Source organism: Gopherus flavomarginatus, chromosome 2, assembly GCF_025201925.1.
Source record: "Gopherus flavomarginatus isolate rGopFla2 chromosome 2, rGopFla2.mat.asm, whole genome shotgun sequence".
NCBI classification, from domain to species: Eukaryota; Metazoa; Chordata; order Testudines; family Testudinidae; genus Gopherus; species Gopherus flavomarginatus.
The window spans coordinates 251,902,110-251,924,569 of record NC_066618.1 but is presented as its reverse complement, the minus strand read 5'-3'; the positions used below and the strand labels follow the sequence as shown (position 1 = coordinate 251,924,569).

Below are 22,460 nucleotides of genomic sequence, written 5' to 3'. Positions count from 1 at the left end.
AAACATACTGCTGGGGAGGGTCTCATGACGGCTCTTGTGGCTTCCCTTTGCTACTCCATCAGCAAGTCCATTTTTCTGCAGGGAAGCAAAGAACGCTGCAAGGGACATAAAGTCTGCACATATGCAGTGGCATAGAATTCCCCCAGGAGTAAGAATCTTTTAGTGACACTATACAAATGGCATTTTCCTAATCAGGTCTTTGCCTTGTATTTATTATAATTCCTCACTGCTTACCTTAAATGGCAGTTAGTTTTGCTTCTTTTTAACCCTGTTAGCTCTGCAGAATTCCTATAACTATGTGAGAGTAACATGGATTATGTTGTGGCTTACACACCTATCAAGAGAATCATCAATTAAGTTCCAAATACATCATTGTTATTTGATATGTTCTAACCTGACAGAACAGTTTGAATTTCTGTGGCTCATAGTAACAAATATTTTTATTTGTAAACTGAGCAAATTTGATCTGAAAGTCACAATACACATGAAACCCCATAATATTTGTCATGAGTATTTCTCAAAGTGTACTCTCAATTAAAAAATTTTAGCTGGTTTCTTTGAGGCTTTTCTTACTTTTCCTGTGGTTCTGTGGTGTGATTTTTCTTCTTACTATCGGACAATGTTCATTCTATCTTACTGAATGACTATTTCTATCTCTGAAATTAGTTTGTTCCAATGTCATGTCGCCTGATCCAAGCTTCCTGTAAGTATTATTGACCTCTATTTTTTTTCTGATTTACTTTTACCCAGTTTCTTCCCACTCTTTTGCTGAAGATGAAGAACTGGTGATGCAGGATGGTATTGGCTTGTGCTTGATCTCAGCTGCTCTTGCTTCTGAATTCATAGCAGAAGAATCTAACTTTTAGTGTTGGAGGCTTCATGATTCTTCTGTGAGGTCAAATGGGTGGCAAGTTACTACCTCCATTCAAACAACATGGATTTGCTAGCTCAGCAAACTTCTCTGTGTCTTGGGTCTTGAAGTTGGGCATTCTGAGACTGACAGATTCGGCAGAATTACCTGTCTTAAATAGGCTATCTTACAACTGTAATAGTCCAGTGGCAAATATCCTTTCAGTTTTAAGTATAGTCATAGGTTAGTCTATATGCTTTCCATAAGGATCAGTCCTGCTTTGCATTTAGAGATTGCATTAAAAAAGAGAGAGAGAGAAAGGCTGAGTTTGGAACAGAAGGTGGTTTAAGCTCAATTAAAAGTGGACAAATTTAGTCCAGGTACAAAACTACTTATGGAAGCAATATTCAATAGCTATTATTATTTTAACTCTAGCCTCCACCCAACCCTAAAATTAAAAAAAATGAGTTAACACACCTGCATCTATCCACAGACTGCTCTAGCAGCAAAGTACTGCCTCCATTGGCACCCAATGGCTTCAAGTAGAGAGGAGATTCTTTCCTCTCCAACCTCCTCAGAGAAACCTCGGCACAAAGCCTATTCACTCAGTTTATACAAGTAGGAATGATTTGAGTGTTAGTGCAGACTCATTTGCTTTTAGTTCCAGTGTGATGAACCTGTTAATTTTGTCCTCTGCATTTTTATCCTTTATTATAAGACTGTAAATAAACTCCTTAATTCCCATTACCAAAAGAGTATTGAGAGGCATAAATAGGAGACATTTTAGTCTTCTTTTTGCCTACATTACTTGTAATGTAGCTGCAGACTAGTAAGACTAGAAAGTTTTGGTCATAGCATAATGTGGGAAATATAAATTTAGAAAAACAAGATAGTAAAAATAATGCAAGCAATCAATTACATATACCGAAAATAGAATAATAATTCTACAAAACCGTAATGTGTCAGTATATTGTCTTTTTATAGTACTAATTTGTTTCCTGATAATGTAGGGTTACCAGATAAGGTAGTTCAGAGCTACCAAATAGACTTATAAGTCACTGCTTAAAAGAAATTCACTATATTTCCTCATTAATCACAAGCTTTTTAAAAAATTCCTACTACTGTAATATGTTCCCAAAGAAAATTGTCAACTCAGGTTATTACAAAATAATTTAAAGCACTAGTATTCTTCTGTACTATGATTCATGCAGTATATTAACATCTCTGGTTTTCCATACGATTCATAAGTATCCAAAACAGCATGGGAAGTTCTGGTATTTAACTCATCATTTATATCTGGAATTTAAGAGGTGTTTATCTAAGTTATGGCTTTCCAAGGAATTTTTCTTTTTTCTGAAGTTTGAATTTATATAATCATCTTGATTTTTCTATGGTACTTAACACATGGTATCTGGGTGCCTCCCATGGTTACAGTCTCTTGACCTGTACACCACTGCCACCACAGCTGTGGGATTTGGTAAAGTTTAGTGCACACATCCTAGGTGTAGAGTTGCCAGGCGTCTGGTTTTTGACCGTAACATCTGGTCAAAAAGGGACCCTCGCGACTCCGGTCAGCACTGCTGACCAGTCCGTTAAAGGTCCGGTTGGCAGCGCAGTAGGGCTAAGGCAGGCTCCATGCTTGCTCTGGCCCCGCGCAGCTCCCAGAAGTGGCCAGCATGTCCCTGCGGCCCGTAGGTTCAGGGGCAATCAGGGAAGCTCCGCACACTTCCCCGTGCCCCAAGTGTCAGCTCCACAGCTCCCATTGGCCAGGAACCGCGATCAATGGGAGCTGCAGGGGCAGCACATGCTTTCACGAGCAGTACGTACCGCACAGAGCCACCTGGTCATGCCTACACCTAGGGGCCAGACATGCCGGCCACTTCCAGGAGCAGCACGGAGCCAGGGCAGGCAGGGAGTCTGCCTTAGCCCCACTACGGCGCTGATCAGGAGCTGCCTGAGGCAAGCCCAGCCAGAGCCCATATCCCGAACCCTCTGCCCTAGGTCGGAGCCCCCTGCTGCACCCAAACTGCCTTCCAGACCCTGCACCCCAACCCTCTGCCCCAGTCATAACCCCCACCCTCACCCAAATCCCACATCCCTTCCGGCACCCCAATCCTCTATCCCAGCCCTGAGCCCCCTTCTGAAGCCTGCACCCCCTCCCACACCCAGAACCCCTGTCCCAGCCCTGAGGCTCCTCCTGTACCCCAAACCCCTCATCCACAGACCCACTCCAGAGCCCAGCTGGAGCCTGCACCCCAGCCCCCTGCCCCAGCCCTGAGCCCGCTCCTGCACCCTGAACCCCTCATTTCTTGCCCTACCGTGGAGCCTGCAACCCCCTGCCCCAGTCCAGTGAAAGTGAGTTGGGCGGGGGAGAGCAAGCAATGGAGGGAGGGGGGCTGGAGTGAGTGGGGGTGAGGCCTCAGAGAAGGGGCAGGGCAAGTTTGTTCGGTTTTGTGCCATTAGAAAGTTGGCAACCCTACCTAGGTGGAAGAGTTGCAAGGGGACTGGCACAAGTTTTGTGTGTCTCGCTATTCCCGCAGCTAGTCCTTCATATCCTTTGTAACAGCAGTATTAAGAAACCCTTAATTTTCAATTAACTATGATCTTCTAGGATTGAAATGGTGGTTCTACTGGCATGTATTGAACCATGTCCTTTGAGAAAACTGTTGGTTTCAAATTAAACCTTCTGATGAGATTTCCAAAAACCACTAGTGTAAAACACAGATGTGACACTTGTATTGGCATGGGAAGTAAAGAATAAACAAACAGGAACCTGTTGGCAATTTTTATTGACCAACTAAATTAAAATGAGCACATGGGGGAGGGAACAGCTAAAATTAAGATTCAGTCTATTATCAGAGAAAGGGGGAAAATACTTGTATCTATGATCTTAGTTTTTGTTTTGCTTCCATTGTGCTATGTATAAAGGTGACCATTAATACATTTTGTAAAATCTGAGAAACTTTAAAAAATTTTTTTCTTTAATATTCACAAATTATATCTGTTTGTGCACTCTAGAACTATAGATTCTCTGAATTAGAAAATAGGAATGTAGTTGTTAATTTTGGTTCTATGTCTCTGGGAAATGCACTCAGCAATCCAGACAATATTTCTGCTTTCTTGTTCCTTCAGCTTGACATAAGCGTAGAACACTCCAAAATGGAACTGATTATTGAAGGCAAGCACATTCATTTTTACCTGAGGAAAAACATTAAATCAGAGCTATCTTTAAAATAATGCATTAAAGAAGAATAGGATTCTAGAGCACTTTACAAACATAACTGTAACTAGGGATCTGCCCACTGAAAGCATGATCAAAATGCAGCCATGTCTGGTTTAATTGTGGCAACTCTTTAACAGACCACAGAAACATCATCCAAGAGTTTAGGGGAGGAAATGAATACCTTCTCCTATGGATATTGCAGAAGAAATTTCAGTAAATGGTTTATAACTGCTTGAGATAGAATTTGGCCAGACCGTGATGCTTTACACCTGCATATGCACACTTTCAAAGGGTGCCCTGGCATTTGTTTTACTTAGAAAGTGAAGCCCTCTGTTTTGTCTCCTTCAAGTATGCCAACTATAGCAGTGCAATGTGTCCTAACACAATGTTTAGTTATTGGGTCAGTACAGACTGAGTATAAATAGCGCTATCTACTGAATGACCACCACCACTTCTTGTCACAGATGAGTAAAATTGTTTTGCTAGTAATACATTTAGAGGTGGAATGTCTTACCTCATGTTCAAAAAATGCATCTTCCAGTGTCTTTTCTCCAGTACCACTTCCTACCCCTTCAAACATAGCCTTGTATTCCTAGAAGCACAAACCATCACCAATGGGAAATATGTTCATTCATCCTATTTATCAAAATCAAACAAACTTTCTCTGTATTAAGTAACCTTTCTGTAAATAGGAACCCATGCAGATTGTACTTGGTTGTCTGGAATGCATGGACCATACAAATATGCACTGAAAGAAAAATACTGACATTTGCCCATGTTTTTCCTCCCTCTTTCTCTCCAAACTTCACAATTTAAATGAGAGAACTGTAAGGGGTTTGCTATTGCATGAGTACAACTACCCCATTTACTTCAGGACTTCTTCAGTGACTTAAAAAACACATTTTCAGAAAGACAGCCTCCATATTATGAATGCAGGTCAAGCAGCTAGAAGGACAAAAATCGTGCTTGCATTCACAGTTCATTTAGCAGATGCAAAGTATGGGTGCAATCTGTGTGTATTAATTTGTGATGCAACTTGTGTTGCAAAAGGGAGGCTGAACCACAAAATTCACTATAAAGATCTGATAGAAAAGGGGAAAAATATTGTGTGTGTGAGAGGAAGGGGGATGCTGATCAAATGGCTCTCATGTGGGATGACAGTGGGGAGGAAAAAGGAGCAAATGCAAGCTCTGTGACATAGTTTTCCCTTCTAGATTCAGACCATGTGGAAACTCTCCTACTGCAGCTTCGTGGTGCTAGGGTTCAGCATGAGAATGGGAACAGCCATGCTCTTCTCTGTACATGTGTTCTCCACATTCTCACCTCTGGCAGTGATGAGAAATCTGTACTCAAGAAGGGCTTGCCTTCACTACTACGCTAAATCAGCACTGCTGCATCAGTGCAGTGGCACCAATTGAGCACGTCTGGATAAGATGCATTACATTGCTGGGAGAGCGTCTCTTGCTGACACAGCACAGTGCAGACACTGGTCAAGACTGCTGCAAGTAGCATTCACTTAGTCTCTGTTGCTTCACCCTCCTTACAGAGAACATTTGTGTTTACATGGGTGACATGCCTCCCCAGTGGCAGTGCAACTTGTGTACGAGCTACCAGTGAACAGGGAGGTCCTATGTGGGTTTGGACCACTTTTCTATAAATCCCTAGATTTGTAGGTTTGGAAGGCTGCAGCCTGCACTTACATGGCTGCCTAAATTCCTCTTCTGAGGTTACAACTGAGAAACAGTGGTGCCCATTAGGGGAGGGCTGCAGATGTGGAGGCAGTCCCACACCCCAAGGTTTTTGCACTTACTCAAAGTACTATAGGCTGTGGAACTGGAGAGGGATAGTTCAATCACTTTTAAGCAGTGGTCCTGTGCTAAATCAGTATGGCTGCTGCTGGAGCAGCCTAGAGCATCACTCCAGCTGCGTGGTCACAACACCAATGAAATGTGTCCCCACCACTGTTCTGTCTAAAACAGAGGGGTGACTAGGCTAAATGATGTTGCAGACAGCACATGGGGAGCTTGTTTCTGTATGGCAGAGTGCAGGAGAATCCACTGGGAAAATCGACTGCTGACGGTACTGACTTATGCACTGTGCAGGTAAAAGAGAGGGAAAACTCTCTGGCTGAGGGAGACCCAGGGTCCCTATAGGATGGGGGTGGATAAGTGGGGACCAGAACTACTTTGGGATGAGGAGGGACCATAATCTGCCAAGAAATGTCAGACTTGACTTCACTGCCAGAAAATGAACCTGTGTTTCTTGGGACCTTTGTGGTATGGGAGCAGTTTTGCTTGTAGGAAGGTATGATTTGGCCCTACTTTCATGTCTCTGTGATGGGCACCTTGTACTATACTAATGTAATAACTTCAATGTTCACAATTTCTTGTACTGAAAGCCTTTGATGCAATGCTCTTTTGTTTTGGATCCTTTAAATTTGATTCTTATGTTGGATAATTGACTTTTTTAAAAATGTTTTAATCTTGTACTGCAGGGCTTTTCTTGGAACCCACATCCTGGAATATTGAAAGACATTTGAAACATCTTACATACTGCATAGTAATCTGCCACACACTTCACTTGCTCGTAGTCCTCTGCGTTGGCCAGCAGATGTAAGCCTTCTGGATAAAGTTTTCCACAAGTTGGATATAGTTTCTCTCTGTCATCTTTACTCAGCTCCGTGCCAAATGAATTAATAGTGATGATAAAAGCACGTCTGTCTGCTTCAAACTTAATTCATAAAACAAAACAGGCAACTGACTTAATTAGATGGCCTGGTTCTGAAAAACACCATAATAATGAGTGCTAGTGTTTAATGCCATGAGTAGTCCCATTAAAGTCTAACAGGACTACTCAAATTAGTAAGTGCTACACTTGGTAGAAAGTGTTGGCAAGGAGCAGACTCTGTGATTTTTTGATACTACATATTGGACGACTGTTCTATGTCATCTCAAAAGCTTGTCTCTTTTCACAACAGAAATTCATCCAATAAAAGATATTACCTGACCCCCCTTGTCTCTCTAAAGAGAAATTAAGAAAGTTAAGCTTTTATTCTATGACTCTGGCACTGATGTCTCATCCCCACCCCACCATTTCCCTACTTCTTGTTTCTCAAAACACTTAGTTCTGCAGACTGCTGAGAAATCTCCTCCCTCCCCCCTTCTGAATTTAAATAACATTGCTCAAAACATTAAAAAGGAAAAGATCAAAAGTAGACCACATTTATTTCAGTAACTTCAGATCTCTGGAGAGCTGCTATTGAGATTAAAGGTGAAATGGAAAAGTTTAAAAATAATTGCTACATGTGTGGACAACTTAAAACAACGGATAAGGACCTGGCAGAGGTGAACTGAGACATTTTGCCTGCCAAGTTCAGACCTTCAGGTTTGTGTGTTTTCTCTGCACTAAATGATTACTAACACCTAAAGCAGAGGGCTATATTTCTTCTGACAGCTTTATATGTCAGTTATGTCTACTGCTGCAGGAAAAACAGTAAAATTCATGCCAATGTATAGGCCTTGTTTTGTTCCTCTGCACAGGAGAAAATTTCACTTACCACCCTGAGGGATTTAATTCATATTTTAAAGGTAAGTGGAAGTTTAAATTGTCTTTAAGTTTACCAATTCTTTTACTGACTTGGGACCAAAATAGCTTTTTTTCTTTTTTCTGTTTTTAAAGCAAAGTACCTTTTCTAAAAAAAAGTTGTGGATCAGCTAATTACTGGGACTTGTTTCAGAATTATCCAGATCAAAATACAGCATGAGCAAAATTTAGGCAGAGTGTGAAGTGCTTCTGAGTATGTGAACTTTCAAAATGCTTTGGTGAGCAGAGAATTACAGTTTTCTATTGAGCAATATAATTTGTTTACATTTTAGCAGTTGCAACACTGTTTTGCAAATTTAAGAACAGATTCACATTCCTAGTTCCTGAGTGTATGGACTAGAACAAGTTGTAACAGTCACCTGATTGCACTCTGGCACTGGCTTCAGCATAGGGAAAGAGAATAAACAATGGGGAAGTGATTAGAATATAAGTGTGCATGAAAAGATTTCTGGTTAATAAGTAATAGAGACAAATCCTACTTGCCTTACTAATATGAGTAGGCACATCAATTCCAGTGGGTCTACTTTCATAAATAGAGAGAGCAGAAGGATTTGACCTATAATGTCTATATAGGGTGACTTTTAGCTGTTATATCTATAGTATTTTGAGGACAACACACATTTTAATTATATTTGAATATAGTAACTTTTTTAGTTTTGGGAATGATCATGCAACCCTTTCTTATGGGAATAGTCCCATTGACTGCAGGATGGCTGCATGCTTGGGTAAGGTTTGCAAGATGAGACGTGAGCATATATATGAAAGTACGACATAAATGGCAACAACTTCTTTGTCCATATAATTAAACTTCTTTATTAGCTGTCTTTGTAAACAGCTGTCTTTCAACACGTCCTTAGATCAGTTTGGTATTATGGGGTGGGGCGGGAAGGAAATGCTTCTATAAAGAACTCTACACTGATGTACTCAAAAATGCTTAGCATTGACATACTCTTGTTCCCATTGAAGTTACTGCTAAAACTCCCATTTACTTCAACTAGAGTTGGTTCGGAATTTTGTATCTGAATTATTTTCTAATGGAAAATGCTATTTCTGCAAAATGGAAACTTTCCATAGGAAAATCTCAATTTGTGCAGAAAATGGAAATAAAATATTTTATTTTAGATCAGACTAACCCAAATAGGAATATCCTGGTTTTTGTTTTGTTGTTTCATTCTGAATCAGTTCAAAAAAAATATTAAATTGCATTTCCATATTCATGCATAGGTCTCCATTTTCTCCTATACTCTGAGCTCTCTGGAGGACTACATCTCCCATAATGCAAAAAAGATTTCACTCTAACCAAGCTCTGTATGGCACATCATGGGAGATGTAGGCCAGTTTCCCTGTCTGGCCTACCATACATGAAAATGGGGGCATCAACCTTCTGAGCTGCCTTATTGGAGTTGTAATGTAGTATAATGGGAAATGCAGTTGAAAATGATTTTAAACAAACGACTTTGCTTCATTTCAACAAATGAAAATGAAACATTTCAGTTTTGTAAATGTCTAAGTATTTTATTTGAAAACTGTCAAAACAAAACATTTCAACATTTCTGTCATAGGTTTTACCCCCACTCTGAACTTTAGGATACAGATGTGGGGACCTGCATGAGAACCCTTAAGATGACTTACCAGCTTAGATCTGGTTGCTGTCACCACCCAAATCGTTTAAAACAGCTGTTCATGAGTTATTTGGGAAACTTTGTCTTCCCCCAAAAAATCTTTCCCTCTCGAGTACTATAACCCTTCCCTGGGTAACCTTGAGAGACTTCTCCACTAGTTTCCTGGTGAACACTGATCCAAACCCCTTGGATCTTAAAACAAGGAAAAAAATCAATCAAATTTTTAAAAAGAAGACTTTTAATTAAGGAAAAGGTGTAAAAGAAATACCTCTGAGAGATTAGCATACAAGCTACTCTCACAGACAACAGATTCAAAACACGGAGGATGTTCCCCTGGGCAAAACCTTAGTTACACAAAAGAAGATCCAGTTTGATTATCCCTCTAATACAAAAAGACAAAGTCACAAAAGGAAATAAACATAAGCTAATTCATTCCTTTTCTAATACTCACTACCCTGGTTGGTTGATTCCTGGATCTTTTTACTCCAGCACAGAACTTAATGAACTGAACAAAGGAAAACTTCTCTCCTTCCTCTTGAAACATTTTGTCCATTTATTGGTTCCTCTGTTCAGGTGTCAGCTAGGCTAGGTGAACTTCTTAACCCTTTACTGTTTGTTTATGACAATTTCTGAATCAGTTATTTTGGAATTTCTGTTCGACAGAAACATTCCAAGTTCTACTTTGTGTACCAATCTGGGGTGAAAACAAATGTGTTGAAATGTCTGGATTTCCTGCAGAATGGAAATTTCAAAAGTCACTCAGCTCTGACTTGAAGCGTTAAGTTCAAGGGGAACAGAATTAGACCAACAATAAGCACTTTTGAAAATCAAACTCCTGCGACACTGTATTTCTTCCAGTTAATACCCCTTAAAAATCAGTGATTTGAGACCTTCAATATCAAGAACCTAATTTCAGGGGAATAGGTGTTAGAAAAATCTAAATCTGCTTTCTTCCTTCCTTATACCAAGTGTATTAGCAAATGTAAGCGATCTCTGATACTATTGCACACGTTGGTAACTCTCCTAATGTGGCAATTATAGAAAATTACTAACTGAGGCTGACTCCTCTCTTGAAATAGAATGGCTACTTCTATAAGTAATGGTTGAATTTGGACCTGAAACAAATGTTTTCATCAGATCCTAGTAAACCAATTGTCACGCGGAAAAAAGTTGAATGTCAGTTTCACAAATTGGGGAAAGAAGGAAGGAGCAGGAAAAGCATTAAATAATTGAGCTAGAAAATCCTCATGGAATACTTAGATGCGTAAGGTCTGTGCTTGTCTTACCTCAAGAACAGGGCACATTATTTCTGCTGTGGTGCCTCCTTGTTTTTCACAGAACTTATAAAAAGCCTCGAGATAAGACTAAACAAGGGGGGAGAAAAAGATACATTTTATATAGAACTTCATTAAGGCCCCAGTGCAGCAAAGCACATAAGCATATGGGTACCCCAGCTGAAATTGATGGGACTACTTACATACTTAAAATCGGGACATCTAGTCACCCTAATTAAGACACTAACTTATACCCACGGCATTTTCATTTTCACTAGTGAGATTTTAAAAAATAGAACATGATGATAGTTCTCAAATTCTAGATGTTCTATCATTTTCTTGTGATTTTTTTTACTTTTATAGGAAGTTCGTAGTATAGTATTCTAAGAAGCACTTACCTTGTACAGTTTGTTTCGCATTATTTCAATGTTCATTTCATCCAAGTCATTTTCAGACAAGCAGTCTTGAAAGAAAGGAGCTGAAAGCAGAGTATGTTAACTTACAGAATAAATTCAGATGGAGATATGTGAGCATCCCTGACCAGTAGCAATCTACCAATTTTGTGGTATTTATCAAGGAATTGTGGTTTCAAGAAAGGGTAATTTGAGGGAGAAGTGGGAGGAGAAACAGGAAGGTAAATATGTGAAATCCTCTTAATTTTTCTCTTTATACTAGGATTCTGCTGCAAGGGGAATAAATCTAGCTGTCAGTGCTCAAATCTCCAGAGAGCATCAGATGGGAATGGCTAACAGAGTAATTATTTTAAGGCCCTAACCTACTCCCTAGCATTTAGCACAAGTAGTTGGGCTGGGCTTTGGGGAGATTTCCAGAGGAGAGTGAAGAGAAGAATCTTCCTCTCCAGATCATGGAGCTGCTCTACAGAGGGTACTCAAGCCCAATTGGTAGTGTAGCCTCCCTTCCCTAGCCATACTCCTGTGTGTGTTTTTGTATATGGGGAAGGACCAGAAGCTCCAGATAACAAAGGATCCTCCAGCCCCAATCTTCCCCAGTCCATCCCTGCTCTAGCTCCTTTACACAGGGAATGCCTACAGAGTTGGACTCAACACAGTGCATAAGGTGCATACAAAATCCTATCCCACTTTGTGCAGTTGAATAACTTAAAATTACAATAAGTGTAACTAACAAAGCTTTGCCAATTGTTCACCATATTCCTTTGCTTGTATATTGTATCCACAACCTCATCCCTTGGTCTGTTTTATCTTTTGATTGTAAACCATTCAAGGCAGGGATTGGCTCTTTCTGTGTTTGTACTGTGCCCAGCACAGTGGGTGCCCACAACCGACTGAGGCTTTCGGACACTGCCATAAAATAAATATTCAATAATAACAACTGGTGCCATTACCAGGGACCTTGGTGCCTAAAGAGGCATGGGCAGGATTTTGTCCTAAATGATTCACTTATGGAAACAGCTGTTGGCATATGTTTACAGTAAACCTTGAAATAACAATTCAACCATTATCAGAGTCAATTAATATTTCTGAAAGTAAGCTATAAAAGTCTGACCTAGTGTAGCATGTTTTCTGTATGTGACTGCTATCCAGGTTAAATAACTGTCTTATTTTAAAGTTGTTTTGTGAAATGCACAAAATAACACTTCAAAACTGCATCTTGTCCTGCAGTGCAGTTGCCAATTACTCATAGGTTAAATTATCAAATCATATAATCTCTGGTGAAACATCTGCTGGTGTGATGTGAAATGAAATTATCAGGAATATGTGAAGAGGAGCATCTGTAGACAAATCTTTAAATTTTCATACCTAATGGTGTGTCAACCAAAATTGCATTGAATAGCTCTGCAGGGTTTGGGGCAATGCTGACTGCTTCCATTTGCTCAAAACTGCCCAAAGGGTGGCACTTAGGAACAAGTTCAGCTATGGGTCGCTGATGCAGTGTACCAGTTATCAACAGAATCACGTTGTCAATCATATAGCTGTACCTGAGTTTAAAAAAAAAGTTACAAAACAACTTGATTTATTTCTTAAATATAAAAGAAACTGTACGGACCTAAACCACCAAAATACTTGCTCTGTTTTCATCTATTCAGATATCAACATCTCACAGACAGAAAAATGACTGCTATATAACATTAATTTTGAATGCTGGTGTTGCTTTGACATATAAGTGCTTTTGAACTTGTTCTGAAGAAGGGACTAAGCATGAATGTAAGGTAAGTCTTCTTATGCAGCATTAGGATGTGATTTTGATTTAAGATCTAATACATTGCATCAAAAGTACATCTAATGAACTAGAAGTTGTTGCTGTTTGGGGATACTGCTGTTTCCCAGGAGGAACATTAGGATAACTACAAATATCTAATGTGCCTGTATTCAAAGTTCCTCTGGAACCACCTCTGGTGGTGGTGTTCTTTTAAGTGAGCTATCATGACTTGTGGACACTATAACTACAGAGCTTGGGTGGATGACCCTGGCCTCCTGCAGATCCCCCAGGATCCTTGAGACCAGGCCCCTGGCTATAGGGATCCTCTAAGTACTATCCCTACTGCAAAACACCACAGTGTATGGTGAGAGGGGAGGGGAATGTGTGCATGCAAAACTGAAATGAAGACAGCAATAATTTTTGAATGAAATTCTGTGAAACAAGAATTGTGAATTTTGCACAGTTCTAAGTGCATAACTGTCCTAGTGAGGTCTTGCAGAATCACCATGTTTGTTAGTCCATGCACAAAATTAACTCAGCCACCTTTATGATAATGAGGAAAAAATTAATGATACTTTACTTTTGTGTCAGGAAAAAATATGACTACCCCAAACTAAGCGGGGAAGTAAAGTCTGGCAAGTTTGTCACAGCCACCAAGTATTAAAAGGTAAGATAAGAATGTGTACTGAAGTGCTTACTACAGAGAAGAGGAGATTTTGCTAAAGCATCCAAACCAACATAAATCAGGTCTGTGTTCTGTCAGTAATATGTTGTTAAAGTCAAGAGCAGATCAGACAGCACTTAGATCTTTCAAAAATAAAGCTACTAGGATCTAAACATCTCACTAAAGATCACAGAAATTCATATTTAGATTGCCACCTTGAAACAGAATGCAGAGTTTGCTATCTGTATGGAAATAAAGAGTATGTACTCTGCATTAGAACTCCATCCTCTATATCATGAGTTTCTTCATCTTGCCAAAAAATCCAAACCCTAATTTAAAAACAATTATATTTTGAAAAATTTAAATCTCTCCTCCCCATCTCACCTCCTCCACCCCAAACAAGTAATACACCTTTGAAACTGTTAGTCCATGATGTAACAAATAAGAATAGATTTTTATTTAGGTTTCTAAACACTGAGTTATACTTCTTTAAAATGGTACAGTATTAAATAAATTTCACTCATTGGCCAGCTGTGTGTAAATTGCATTAACAAGAAATTTACCCTGACTTGCTTTGAATAACTGTGGCAATTGAAATGAACAGGTAACTTAACTTACGTGATAAAGTTCAGAAACGTGGCAAGTGGCTCAAAAGCGTGGTTTCTAAAGTATTGAAATTCTGTGAGTAATTTGGCTTTCAGTTTGTCATCAATGGTGGAAACAGTGAGAGGACCAGTTTCATTGGCCAAGAAGTTGCCATAGTCTGTGGTCTGTAGATGTAACTTCAAGTCTACAAATAGATTCAGAAGAAATTATGAGGATAAATTGTCACAACACTAGAAATGGAACCAACTTGAATAACTTTACATGTTTCAGTGCTTTAACCCTCTGTTTCCATATTAAGACTTTATTATCTTCCAGTGAAGTCAAAGGGAATTTTGTCATTATCTTCATTTAGAGCAAGTGCAGGGCTAGCACAAATTTGCACCTCCCTTTCCTAACCAGGCTTTTTTACATACCATAGGAGATGACAAATCATATGTCACTCCTCAGAGGTTGTATTAGGGCAGGGCTGCCATAATCTCCATAGAGTCCCACCAGTGATGCTGCAGTGGTGATGGGTTGAAACAGCACATTTTCCCACCTGCTCTACCTCACTCCTTCTCCAGTCAACTTTATTCACTATTTTGGCTGTGCTGTCTTCCTGAGCATGCTGTTGTATCACTGAAACCTGCCTCCAGTTGACTTTCTGTCTGCAGAGCTCCTGGTTTATGTGGGTAGAAGCTGAGATAAACTAGGAGTGAATCTGGCCCTATTACTTTTTTGGAGAATTCTTCCGTTGTTCAGATGGATTATTTACATCTCAAGGAGGACTATGTTCTTACATATGTGAAGATATATCAACACTCAGATGTATACTGGTAATGGTACTGCTTAGCCCAGAAACAGGCTCCAGCCAAGTTCTGTACAGCACAGCTCAAGAGAAGTCACTCTTATGCTCTTCTGACATTTGGACCCTGATCTTTGGACTTTTCTAACTTCTGCAGCTCAAAAGAGCTATTCTGAAAGCTGGGTCATGGACATAGGAAAATCCTGTCCATGCTTCCTGCACTGGGAGGGTCTGCAGAAGTCTCTACAGCAACCCTGTGCCATCAAAGGATTCCCAAAGTGAGTTCCTTTAACTATTGTCCCCTGGCTTTATGACCATTTTCCACTACCGGTGGCAGAACAAGTGATTTGGATATATTTTTAGTATTCAGACCTGTTCAGCATCCATTCCCTTAAAAAAGCCACTGGCATATTCTAAAATAATAGCTTCATATGCTTTAAGTGATAGAGTTTGTGATAATGTGTTTTTTGTGATTTCACAATTATTACATTTACAAATGAATTCTGAAGTGGTGGTTAGCAAAAGGTAGTAGACTTGCTATAGTACCTGATAACATAGCCTTTCTGAATACTGTACACATTTTCTGTTGAGCTCAATAAGAGTGCCATACACAGAGTAACCACCAGACTGGGTTCATTATAGTGATCACATTCAACACACTCCTTTTGTCAAACTAACGCAGTCCAGTCAGTACCTGTGCATCTGCCAGTGTTTCTCTAGGTCTTCCTGCACCAGTCTGAATGCTGCCAGTATAAACTAATTCCTTATGAAGGAAATCATGTTAAACAAGTCTTTACAGAGTTAAACACAAGCTTCTGTTGACAAAATATTTGTAAAGGTTATGTCCTTTCAAGCACATAGACAATGAAGTGAGATAACTGGAAGTATTCAGAGTGCTGCAGTACAGGTTTCTTTTCTAACTGAAAAAATACTCAGCTTAATCTCTAGATTAATCTCTAGATCGAGGAAAAATATAAGCATGATAAAACAATCCAACATAAGTATAATTATGCTTAAAATCAAGTCTAAATATATTTAAAATCTTTTTGTATTCACCCATTTTTGTATCACATACCTACATTTCCTATGAAGATGAAAAGTGATAATTTATCGTTTTTTTTAAATGTATCAAACAAATATGTAGGGGCTAGAGTACATTACTGTGTCAGAGTGGAATAGGAATCAAGCTTCCAGTGATCTATTTCCAACTTTGCCACTGACTCATTTGCCTTGATTTACTCCTCACAAATGCATTTCTAGCACCTTGGGATACAGCCACTCTTAAGAGACCTTCCTCTCTGGGTGAGGTGGATAGTCAACCCCTACTACATAACCCAGACACGACTCTCATGTATCAAGCTCTGCAAAGAGCTATTAACATACTTCACTGATAAGATTATTGGAATATGTATTGTATGCAGTGTTGTTGTAGCCATGTAAGTCTTAGGATATTAAAGAGACAAGGTGTGGGAGGTAATATCTTTTATTGGACCAACTTCTGCTGGTGATTTAAAAGAGAACTGGATACATTCATGGAGGTTAAGTCCATTAATGGCTATTAGGCAGGATGGGTAAGGAATGGTGTCCCTAGCCTCTGTTTGTCAGCTCCAACAACATGTGACATTGGCCAACATTTTTGTTGCCTCACAATCAATGTTCAGACCAGGGGAGAGCAAGGAGACTGCTGTCCCAGCATCAAAAGACTCTCTCCTCATGGCCATGGACACAGGGTAAGATCTCAGTGCCCATACTGCTGGACATTACATACAGGGACCTATATCCCTTCAGGTTCGACACAGTGGACCCAAAGTATTACTAATACACCCACATGATATAACGAGTATATGGCCCTACGGAGACTCCAATCATTCCTCTCCAGCAGAACTCAGAGAGTGGTGATGAGTAACTGCTCCTTCACTCTAAAACCCCTCATCTGCAGGGTCCCATAGGAACCCACACCATTTATTCCTTTCAATATCTACACGAAACCATTGGGGGAGAGAGAGGAAGATGCCATGTCCTTACGTTTCCGCTATAAGTGATGCTCACAATTCAAACCTGTTTTTATTCTCATACCTCTTGCAACTTCCCACCTCCCCCAAAAAACCTGTGCCTCAAGCAAAGTTCTGACCCTGTAAAGAAAGAATTGTCAGACTCCATGAAGTCTACCAGGGACTTTGCTATCGCTATTGATTTTTATGCTGAAGGTGCTCATATGGTATGGTGCTGATTGACAGCATAAAACTCTAAGATTGGTAGGGAGGCAAAAAGAAATAGCATGTCCTTCCTATGGAGGTCTACCTTAAGCTGCTGCTGGGACTCCACTGAAGTGGATTCCCTGGAAACTGCCCCAAAAAAGCACTGAATCAGCACATCTGTCTATCTTTCATAGTTTATATTGTCCCCATTACTGTACCTCACACTCTTGAATGTGTTTGTTGTTCCAACTCCCCTGTGAGATCAGAAAGTGCTATTATGCTCATTTTACAGATGAGGAACTGAGGTACATACTGAGTAATATGCTCAAGGTCTCACAGGAAGTCTGTGGTGGAGCAAGGAATCGAACCAGGTCTCCTAAATCCTAGGATAGCAATCTAACCACTGAAACACCCTTCACTCTCTACCGTATCTCCCAGTGACTTGTCTCTGCATCATGCCTTATGGACATCATCTAGCTCTGGTTGGACTTTCTGCTGCTAGAGTCACAACCTATATTTGGACAGGGTAAATTACTTAGAGGGCCTACTCTCATTGATGTTAATGGGAGCAGAATTGGGCCCCTAATCCTTCTGTGACTTAGCTACCTATCTATGAAATAAGAAACTATTGCTATCCTCTTTGCACATAGTTGTTTTGAGGGTAAAATATTGAGGGTGAGACCATCGCCAATGTGCCAGCTCCTATACTTTGGGTAAAAGGACCTGAATGGCATAAGGGGACCCTAAAAGCCCCAGTTGAGGCTGGAAAAGGTTTCCCTCAGCACAGGTACTGTGAAGACAATGATAAGGCTTCCAATGACCCAATCACAAGCCCTGATGTAGGGACTGTGTTGTGGGCAGGGAAGCAGTACACTGATGCAGAGATTCCTGGCTGTGTGGCAGCCCCATAGACATTGCAGTAACTCAGACAGAGGGCCTCTCCTGCCCTTGGAGTAGCCCATGATCCCCTCATTAGCCCCTTCTTCCTCTGGGCTGAGTACTCACTGCCACACTTGACTCATCCTAAGGTTTTCAAGGAAGTGCAAAGTTCTAACCTACAGTCTTGTAGTTATTATTATTAGGATATAGTGCATGTAAATCTGGGGTGGGTAAAATGTGGCCCGTGGGCCAGATCCAGCCCATCTAACATTTCTATCTGGCCTGCCAGGTTCTTTGGCTGCCCCCTTGCGATCTCTGGGCTGCTAAAAGTGCCGTGGTATAGGGGGGCGCTCAGGCAGGCTGCCTGCCTGCTGTGGCCCCATGCCACTCCCAGAAGCGGCCGGCTACTGCTGGCATGTCTCTGCGTGCCCCTGGTGGGGTGGGAGAGGCAGCTCCGTGCACTGCTTCTGCCCCCAGCACTGTCCTCACAGCTCCCATTGGCTAGAAACTGGTGAATGGGAGCTGCGGGGGCAGTGTTTACAGGTGCAGGCAGCACATGGAGACCCACAGCTCCCCTCCCCCCAAGGGGCGCACAAAGACATGCCAGCAGCAGCCGGCTGTAGCCGCTTCCAGGATGGGCCATGGCAGGCAGGCAAGTTGTCTGTCTGAGCCCTGCTGCACCACTGGCCAGGAGCCGCCTGTGGTAAGCATCTCCCGGCCAGAACCTGTACATCGTACTCCCTCCTGCACCCCAATCCTCTGCCCCAGCCCAGATCCACCTCCTGTACCCAAACTCCATCCCAGAGCCCACATCCCTTACCCGCTCCTGCACCCCAACACTCTGCACCAGCCTGGAGCTCCCTCCTGCATCCAAACTCTCTCCCAGACTCTGCACCTCCTCCATTAATACAGTAGAAATGTGCAGCCTGTGAAGACTTACCAAAATTTGTGTAGTGGCCCTCCTGCAAAAATTATTGCCCACCCCTAATGTAAATAGTAATATCGGTAATTCTGACACTCTGGTTTTGATTGTCACTGTTAAATTTGGGTTATATGAGGGATTCTACTATTTTTTTTAATTGCCAAAAGCTGCAAAGGAAGAAAACACTGAACACTTAATTGGGGAGAATACAATTATACAAAAGCCCATGACAGAAGGGGGATTGCTACAGGCTGCTGCTCTAATGTGTGTGGATTCTAAAGTAAAGTTAAGATTAGGAAGTGAGATTTTTTTTTAAAATTAAATTAGAATTAATTTATACTGCAAAGCTCATTTAGAGAAGGATCTTGGCTTTTTATACTTATCCGTCTGTAAAACATCATGAACACATACAGCAATTTTGAAAGGCAGATACATTTTTAATAATTGTTTTCTGTTTAACAATATCTTAATTTTTAAATGAACTAGAATTTCTATAGTGTTGTTTCTGTTTTTCCAGAATCCCATTAAGTATTTTCTTGAACGATCACTTTTTGAAAAGATTGGGTATTTTTTTAAATGTTTGAAAAATAAGATTTTTCTCAAAGGGAGGAATTTCTTCACTCTGAGAAAACAACTATGGAGCTAATTTATACTCTGAGGAAACTCAGAGAACATCACCTGTTTGTCTCCTGGAGAGCACAGAAGATAAATGAAGAAAGAGCTCTGGGTTTAATAACTCAGTCAGTTTTGTCAGTTATTTCTTTCAGCATTTTGAAGTAGAGCTTGTACATTCATTGAGCAGGAGATATTTGTCTCATGGAAATTACCTGCTGTAGCAGGAATATATCTGTAGAATTGGTAAGTTCCTTAGGCCATATTTACTCGTACAAAGAGGTTACAGGAACTGGTCACCCTTCCAAGCTATTATAAGATCCACTAGCCCAGCTTTGTGTAAGGAGGGGAGGGATGAGCATTGTTGTGGGCAAGTTTCAGCTTCCTCTCTTCTACAGTGATGGTAACAGAATCGGTAGGAGAAGCAAAGCTGCTAATTTTCCAGACACAATGAACTTGCATTTGTAGTCATTATGCTGATAGTTTGACCTAATAGAATTCTTAAATGTAAAAGATTTTGGTTAAATAATTGCAATTATTACTCTCAGATATAGAAGAAAGCCTGTGTTCATTTATTTGCAAAAGAAGTTTCCTGCTTGTAAGTTGTTTTTTCAGAAATGCCTAGAGAGAGAGATCATCTCCTTATCTATTCTCACAAATCTGCATGATCTAGTCTGTGGCCAGTCTGACCCACAGAAAAGCTGCTTTGGAAACAACTGCATGTTCCCTTCTCCTCTGCAACAAAGTCACCTTCACAGAAGCCTTTCTTCGTTTAAGAGTAATGCAATTTTATCTCCCTAAAACCCAGTTTTTCTCCTTTAAAGTGGATAGTCTCTTAATGATCTAAAAACCATGCAGTAACACAGTCCTAAACCCTATGGAAAAATCCTATGGATTTAGTACCAAATTATAAGCTTTTTCCAGGTTTTGTAAACAATCCTATACAGTTATATAATTCTGTATAGTATGGTGAAAATTTTATAAGTAGGGTATCAATTTCTTTGAAAATCTCATCCTATAGATTTATTGAGTACATTCTATAGAACCATATTGACTTCACTCCTATTAAATTCTCTGACCTGTCTCTTTTTTAACTTTCATCAGTGATCTAGCCAACAGTATTTGTCTCTCGATAAGGAAAACAGACTCACCTTCCAGTGTTTCACATTGCACTAAGTTGATGTAGTCTGCATTCGTCAAGATCCCAGCTTTAAAACCTCGGACCAGCCCCTCCAGGTAGCCATGATCCACATTGAAGTAAAACTCCGAGTACCCCGTCATGGAGATAAAGGGCTTAATCGCCGTGCTGTTTTGTGGATGTGAAAGCCTTGAGTACTAAGTCTTGTGCTTCTCTTTTGAAGGTGATGACCAATAGTCACTAATTTGCAGTCAGCTCGTGGTTGGGTTTTTCTGACTTGTTTCTTCCTGTTTATTGTTCCCAGTGTAGTTGGCTGCACTTTGCGTGATGCTTACAAAACACCAGCTAATCAGCTAGACAACAAATCAAACTCCTTCCTGTCAGAATCAGAACTAGGATCTACCAAGGGCTAAGGAGAGACAGAAGAGGGGGCAAAGGATTTAACCACTTTTTACATAAAGTGATTTGGAGCTGGACTTAGAATGTACAATCAAACTTGAATTGGATTTTCATGCTTCTTGAATATATTAGGGCCAGATTTTTTTAGGTAATCTCTGATCACATATTGAACAATGATTGCACTAAATTGCCTGAATGCAGATGCTGCCATTCAAGAAACTCATATAATTTGTAAATGTCTGTCTTTACAAAAGAAAGAATTGTCTTTTGCACTCCAGTGTAGAGAGCAATGTGTAAAAAATGCAAGATTACTATCCTGATTTCCTATCTCATCCTGAGGTGTGATGGGGTATACAAAGCCTGCACTGATGAGGAAAGGGTTAATGACCTCCTTTGGGCTTGATCAGCCCTGGCCTGCTACACCTGCCATAGGTGTCAGGCTTGGACAGAGTAGTTTAAAGGGAAGACTACAACTCAGCTGCCTTCCAGAGGCTCCCTAAAGGAAGTAAGGCCTGGCATGAGATTATTGTCTTTTACCTGAGCCTGGCTTGTTCATGTGTGGTAAGACTGTGACAGCCAGATAAACTCTGTCTGTCCAATGCCTTGGTAAGTGATTTGTCCAGATACCAGGAGTGACCTACCTCACGATACTTCTTGATTTTTAACCCCATCAGTCCTTCCCTCTGGCTGATTCTGTCACAGTCCAGAAGAACAGAATACAAAAATTGAGACAAATACTGAATACTTCTGGTGTGTACTAAGAGATGGAGTCAGCACCTCATCCCTCTTTGTGCCAGGCCTAATCCAGAACACATTGACTAGAGTGAGAATCTTTCCATTGATTTCAATGGGCATTGGATCAGGCCCAAACATTCCAACCAAGAATGGATCCTCAGTGAAGTGCCTGACCTTCATAGGCCTTGGAGTGGACATCTAGAGGTCACCTCCAAGCTATGACTTCCCCAAGATGTGTAAGGATACTCGAGCTCTGGTCATTCAAATGTCAAATATGGATCTTACAAGAACAATCTCATTGATGTAAATTCAATGGTCTTTTTAGGCTTCTCCCTTTTGATTTGGACTCAAAATTTGAAATTTTATTTTAACTTGAGTTAACAAAATCTGAAATTTTATTTTGAGTCCAAATTAAAAGGGAGAAGCCTAAAAAGATCATTGTTCTTGTAAGATCCGTATTTTAAAGGAATGATAAGAATGACTGTCTGACTTAGTCATTTCCTGTGGTGTTTCACAGCTGCTGTTGAAAGTCATTTTCTAAAATTAAAGTATGTATGTGTTAACTATCATCAGATTAATCTCTTGGATCAGAAGTGGCTGCACATTTGACCTTTAGCTTAAAAAGGGAGGAAAAGAACTTTACTGCCTATAAGGTGATACTTGTGTGTATGCTTGATTAGTGCTGAGCAACATTGAGATCAAGTGCATAGCACCTACCTTGTGGTGCCAAGGAGAGGGTTAAGCCAGCAGCAAAAACTACAACAGCTGTTTGT

At 40.4% G+C, this 22,460-nt stretch overlaps 1 protein-coding gene and 1 long non-coding RNA gene across 2 annotated transcripts; one reads left to right on the top strand and one right to left on the bottom strand.

The window, feature by feature from the left end:
- Window positions 1–3,620: 3,620 nt before the first annotated feature.
- ATP6V0D2 (ATPase H+ transporting V0 subunit d2) lies at window positions 3,621–20,822 on the bottom strand. The gene is made up of 8 exons (XM_050941157.1): window positions 20,567–20,822; window positions 14,033–14,204; window positions 12,351–12,529; window positions 10,971–11,050; window positions 10,585–10,662; window positions 6,627–6,803; window positions 4,588–4,665; window positions 3,621–4,048 (listed from the first exon to the last, which is right to left on the bottom strand). The coding sequence occupies exons 1-8, from the start codon at window positions 20,694–20,696 to the stop codon at window positions 3,887–3,889; spliced, it is 1,056 nt and encodes a 351-aa protein (XP_050797114.1). The 5' UTR covers window positions 20,697–20,822; the 3' UTR covers window positions 3,621–3,886.
- LOC127045447 (uncharacterized) lies at window positions 7,352–13,417 on the top strand. The gene is made up of 3 exons (XR_007772719.1): window positions 7,352–7,660; window positions 12,638–12,760; window positions 13,342–13,417. It is a non-coding gene; the product is annotated as an uncharacterized LOC127045447 (long non-coding RNA).
- Window positions 20,823–22,460: the final 1,638 nt, after the last annotated feature.

Bases quoted from the DNA above. Each gene is read 5' to 3' on its own strand.
- ATP6V0D2 (XM_050941157.1), bottom strand. From the start codon at position 20,696: ATGACGGGGTACTCGGAGTTTTACTTCAATGTGGATCATGGCTACCTG. The intron at 10,663-10,970 runs GTAAGTGCTTCT...CCCCTTGTTTAG, and splicing joins TGCGAAACAAACTGTACAAG to TCTTATCTCGAGGCTTTTTA. The intron at 6,804-10,584 runs GTAAGACAAGCA...TTATGAATTAAG, and splicing joins TAATGTGCCCTGTTCTTGAG to TTTGAAGCAGACAGACGTGC.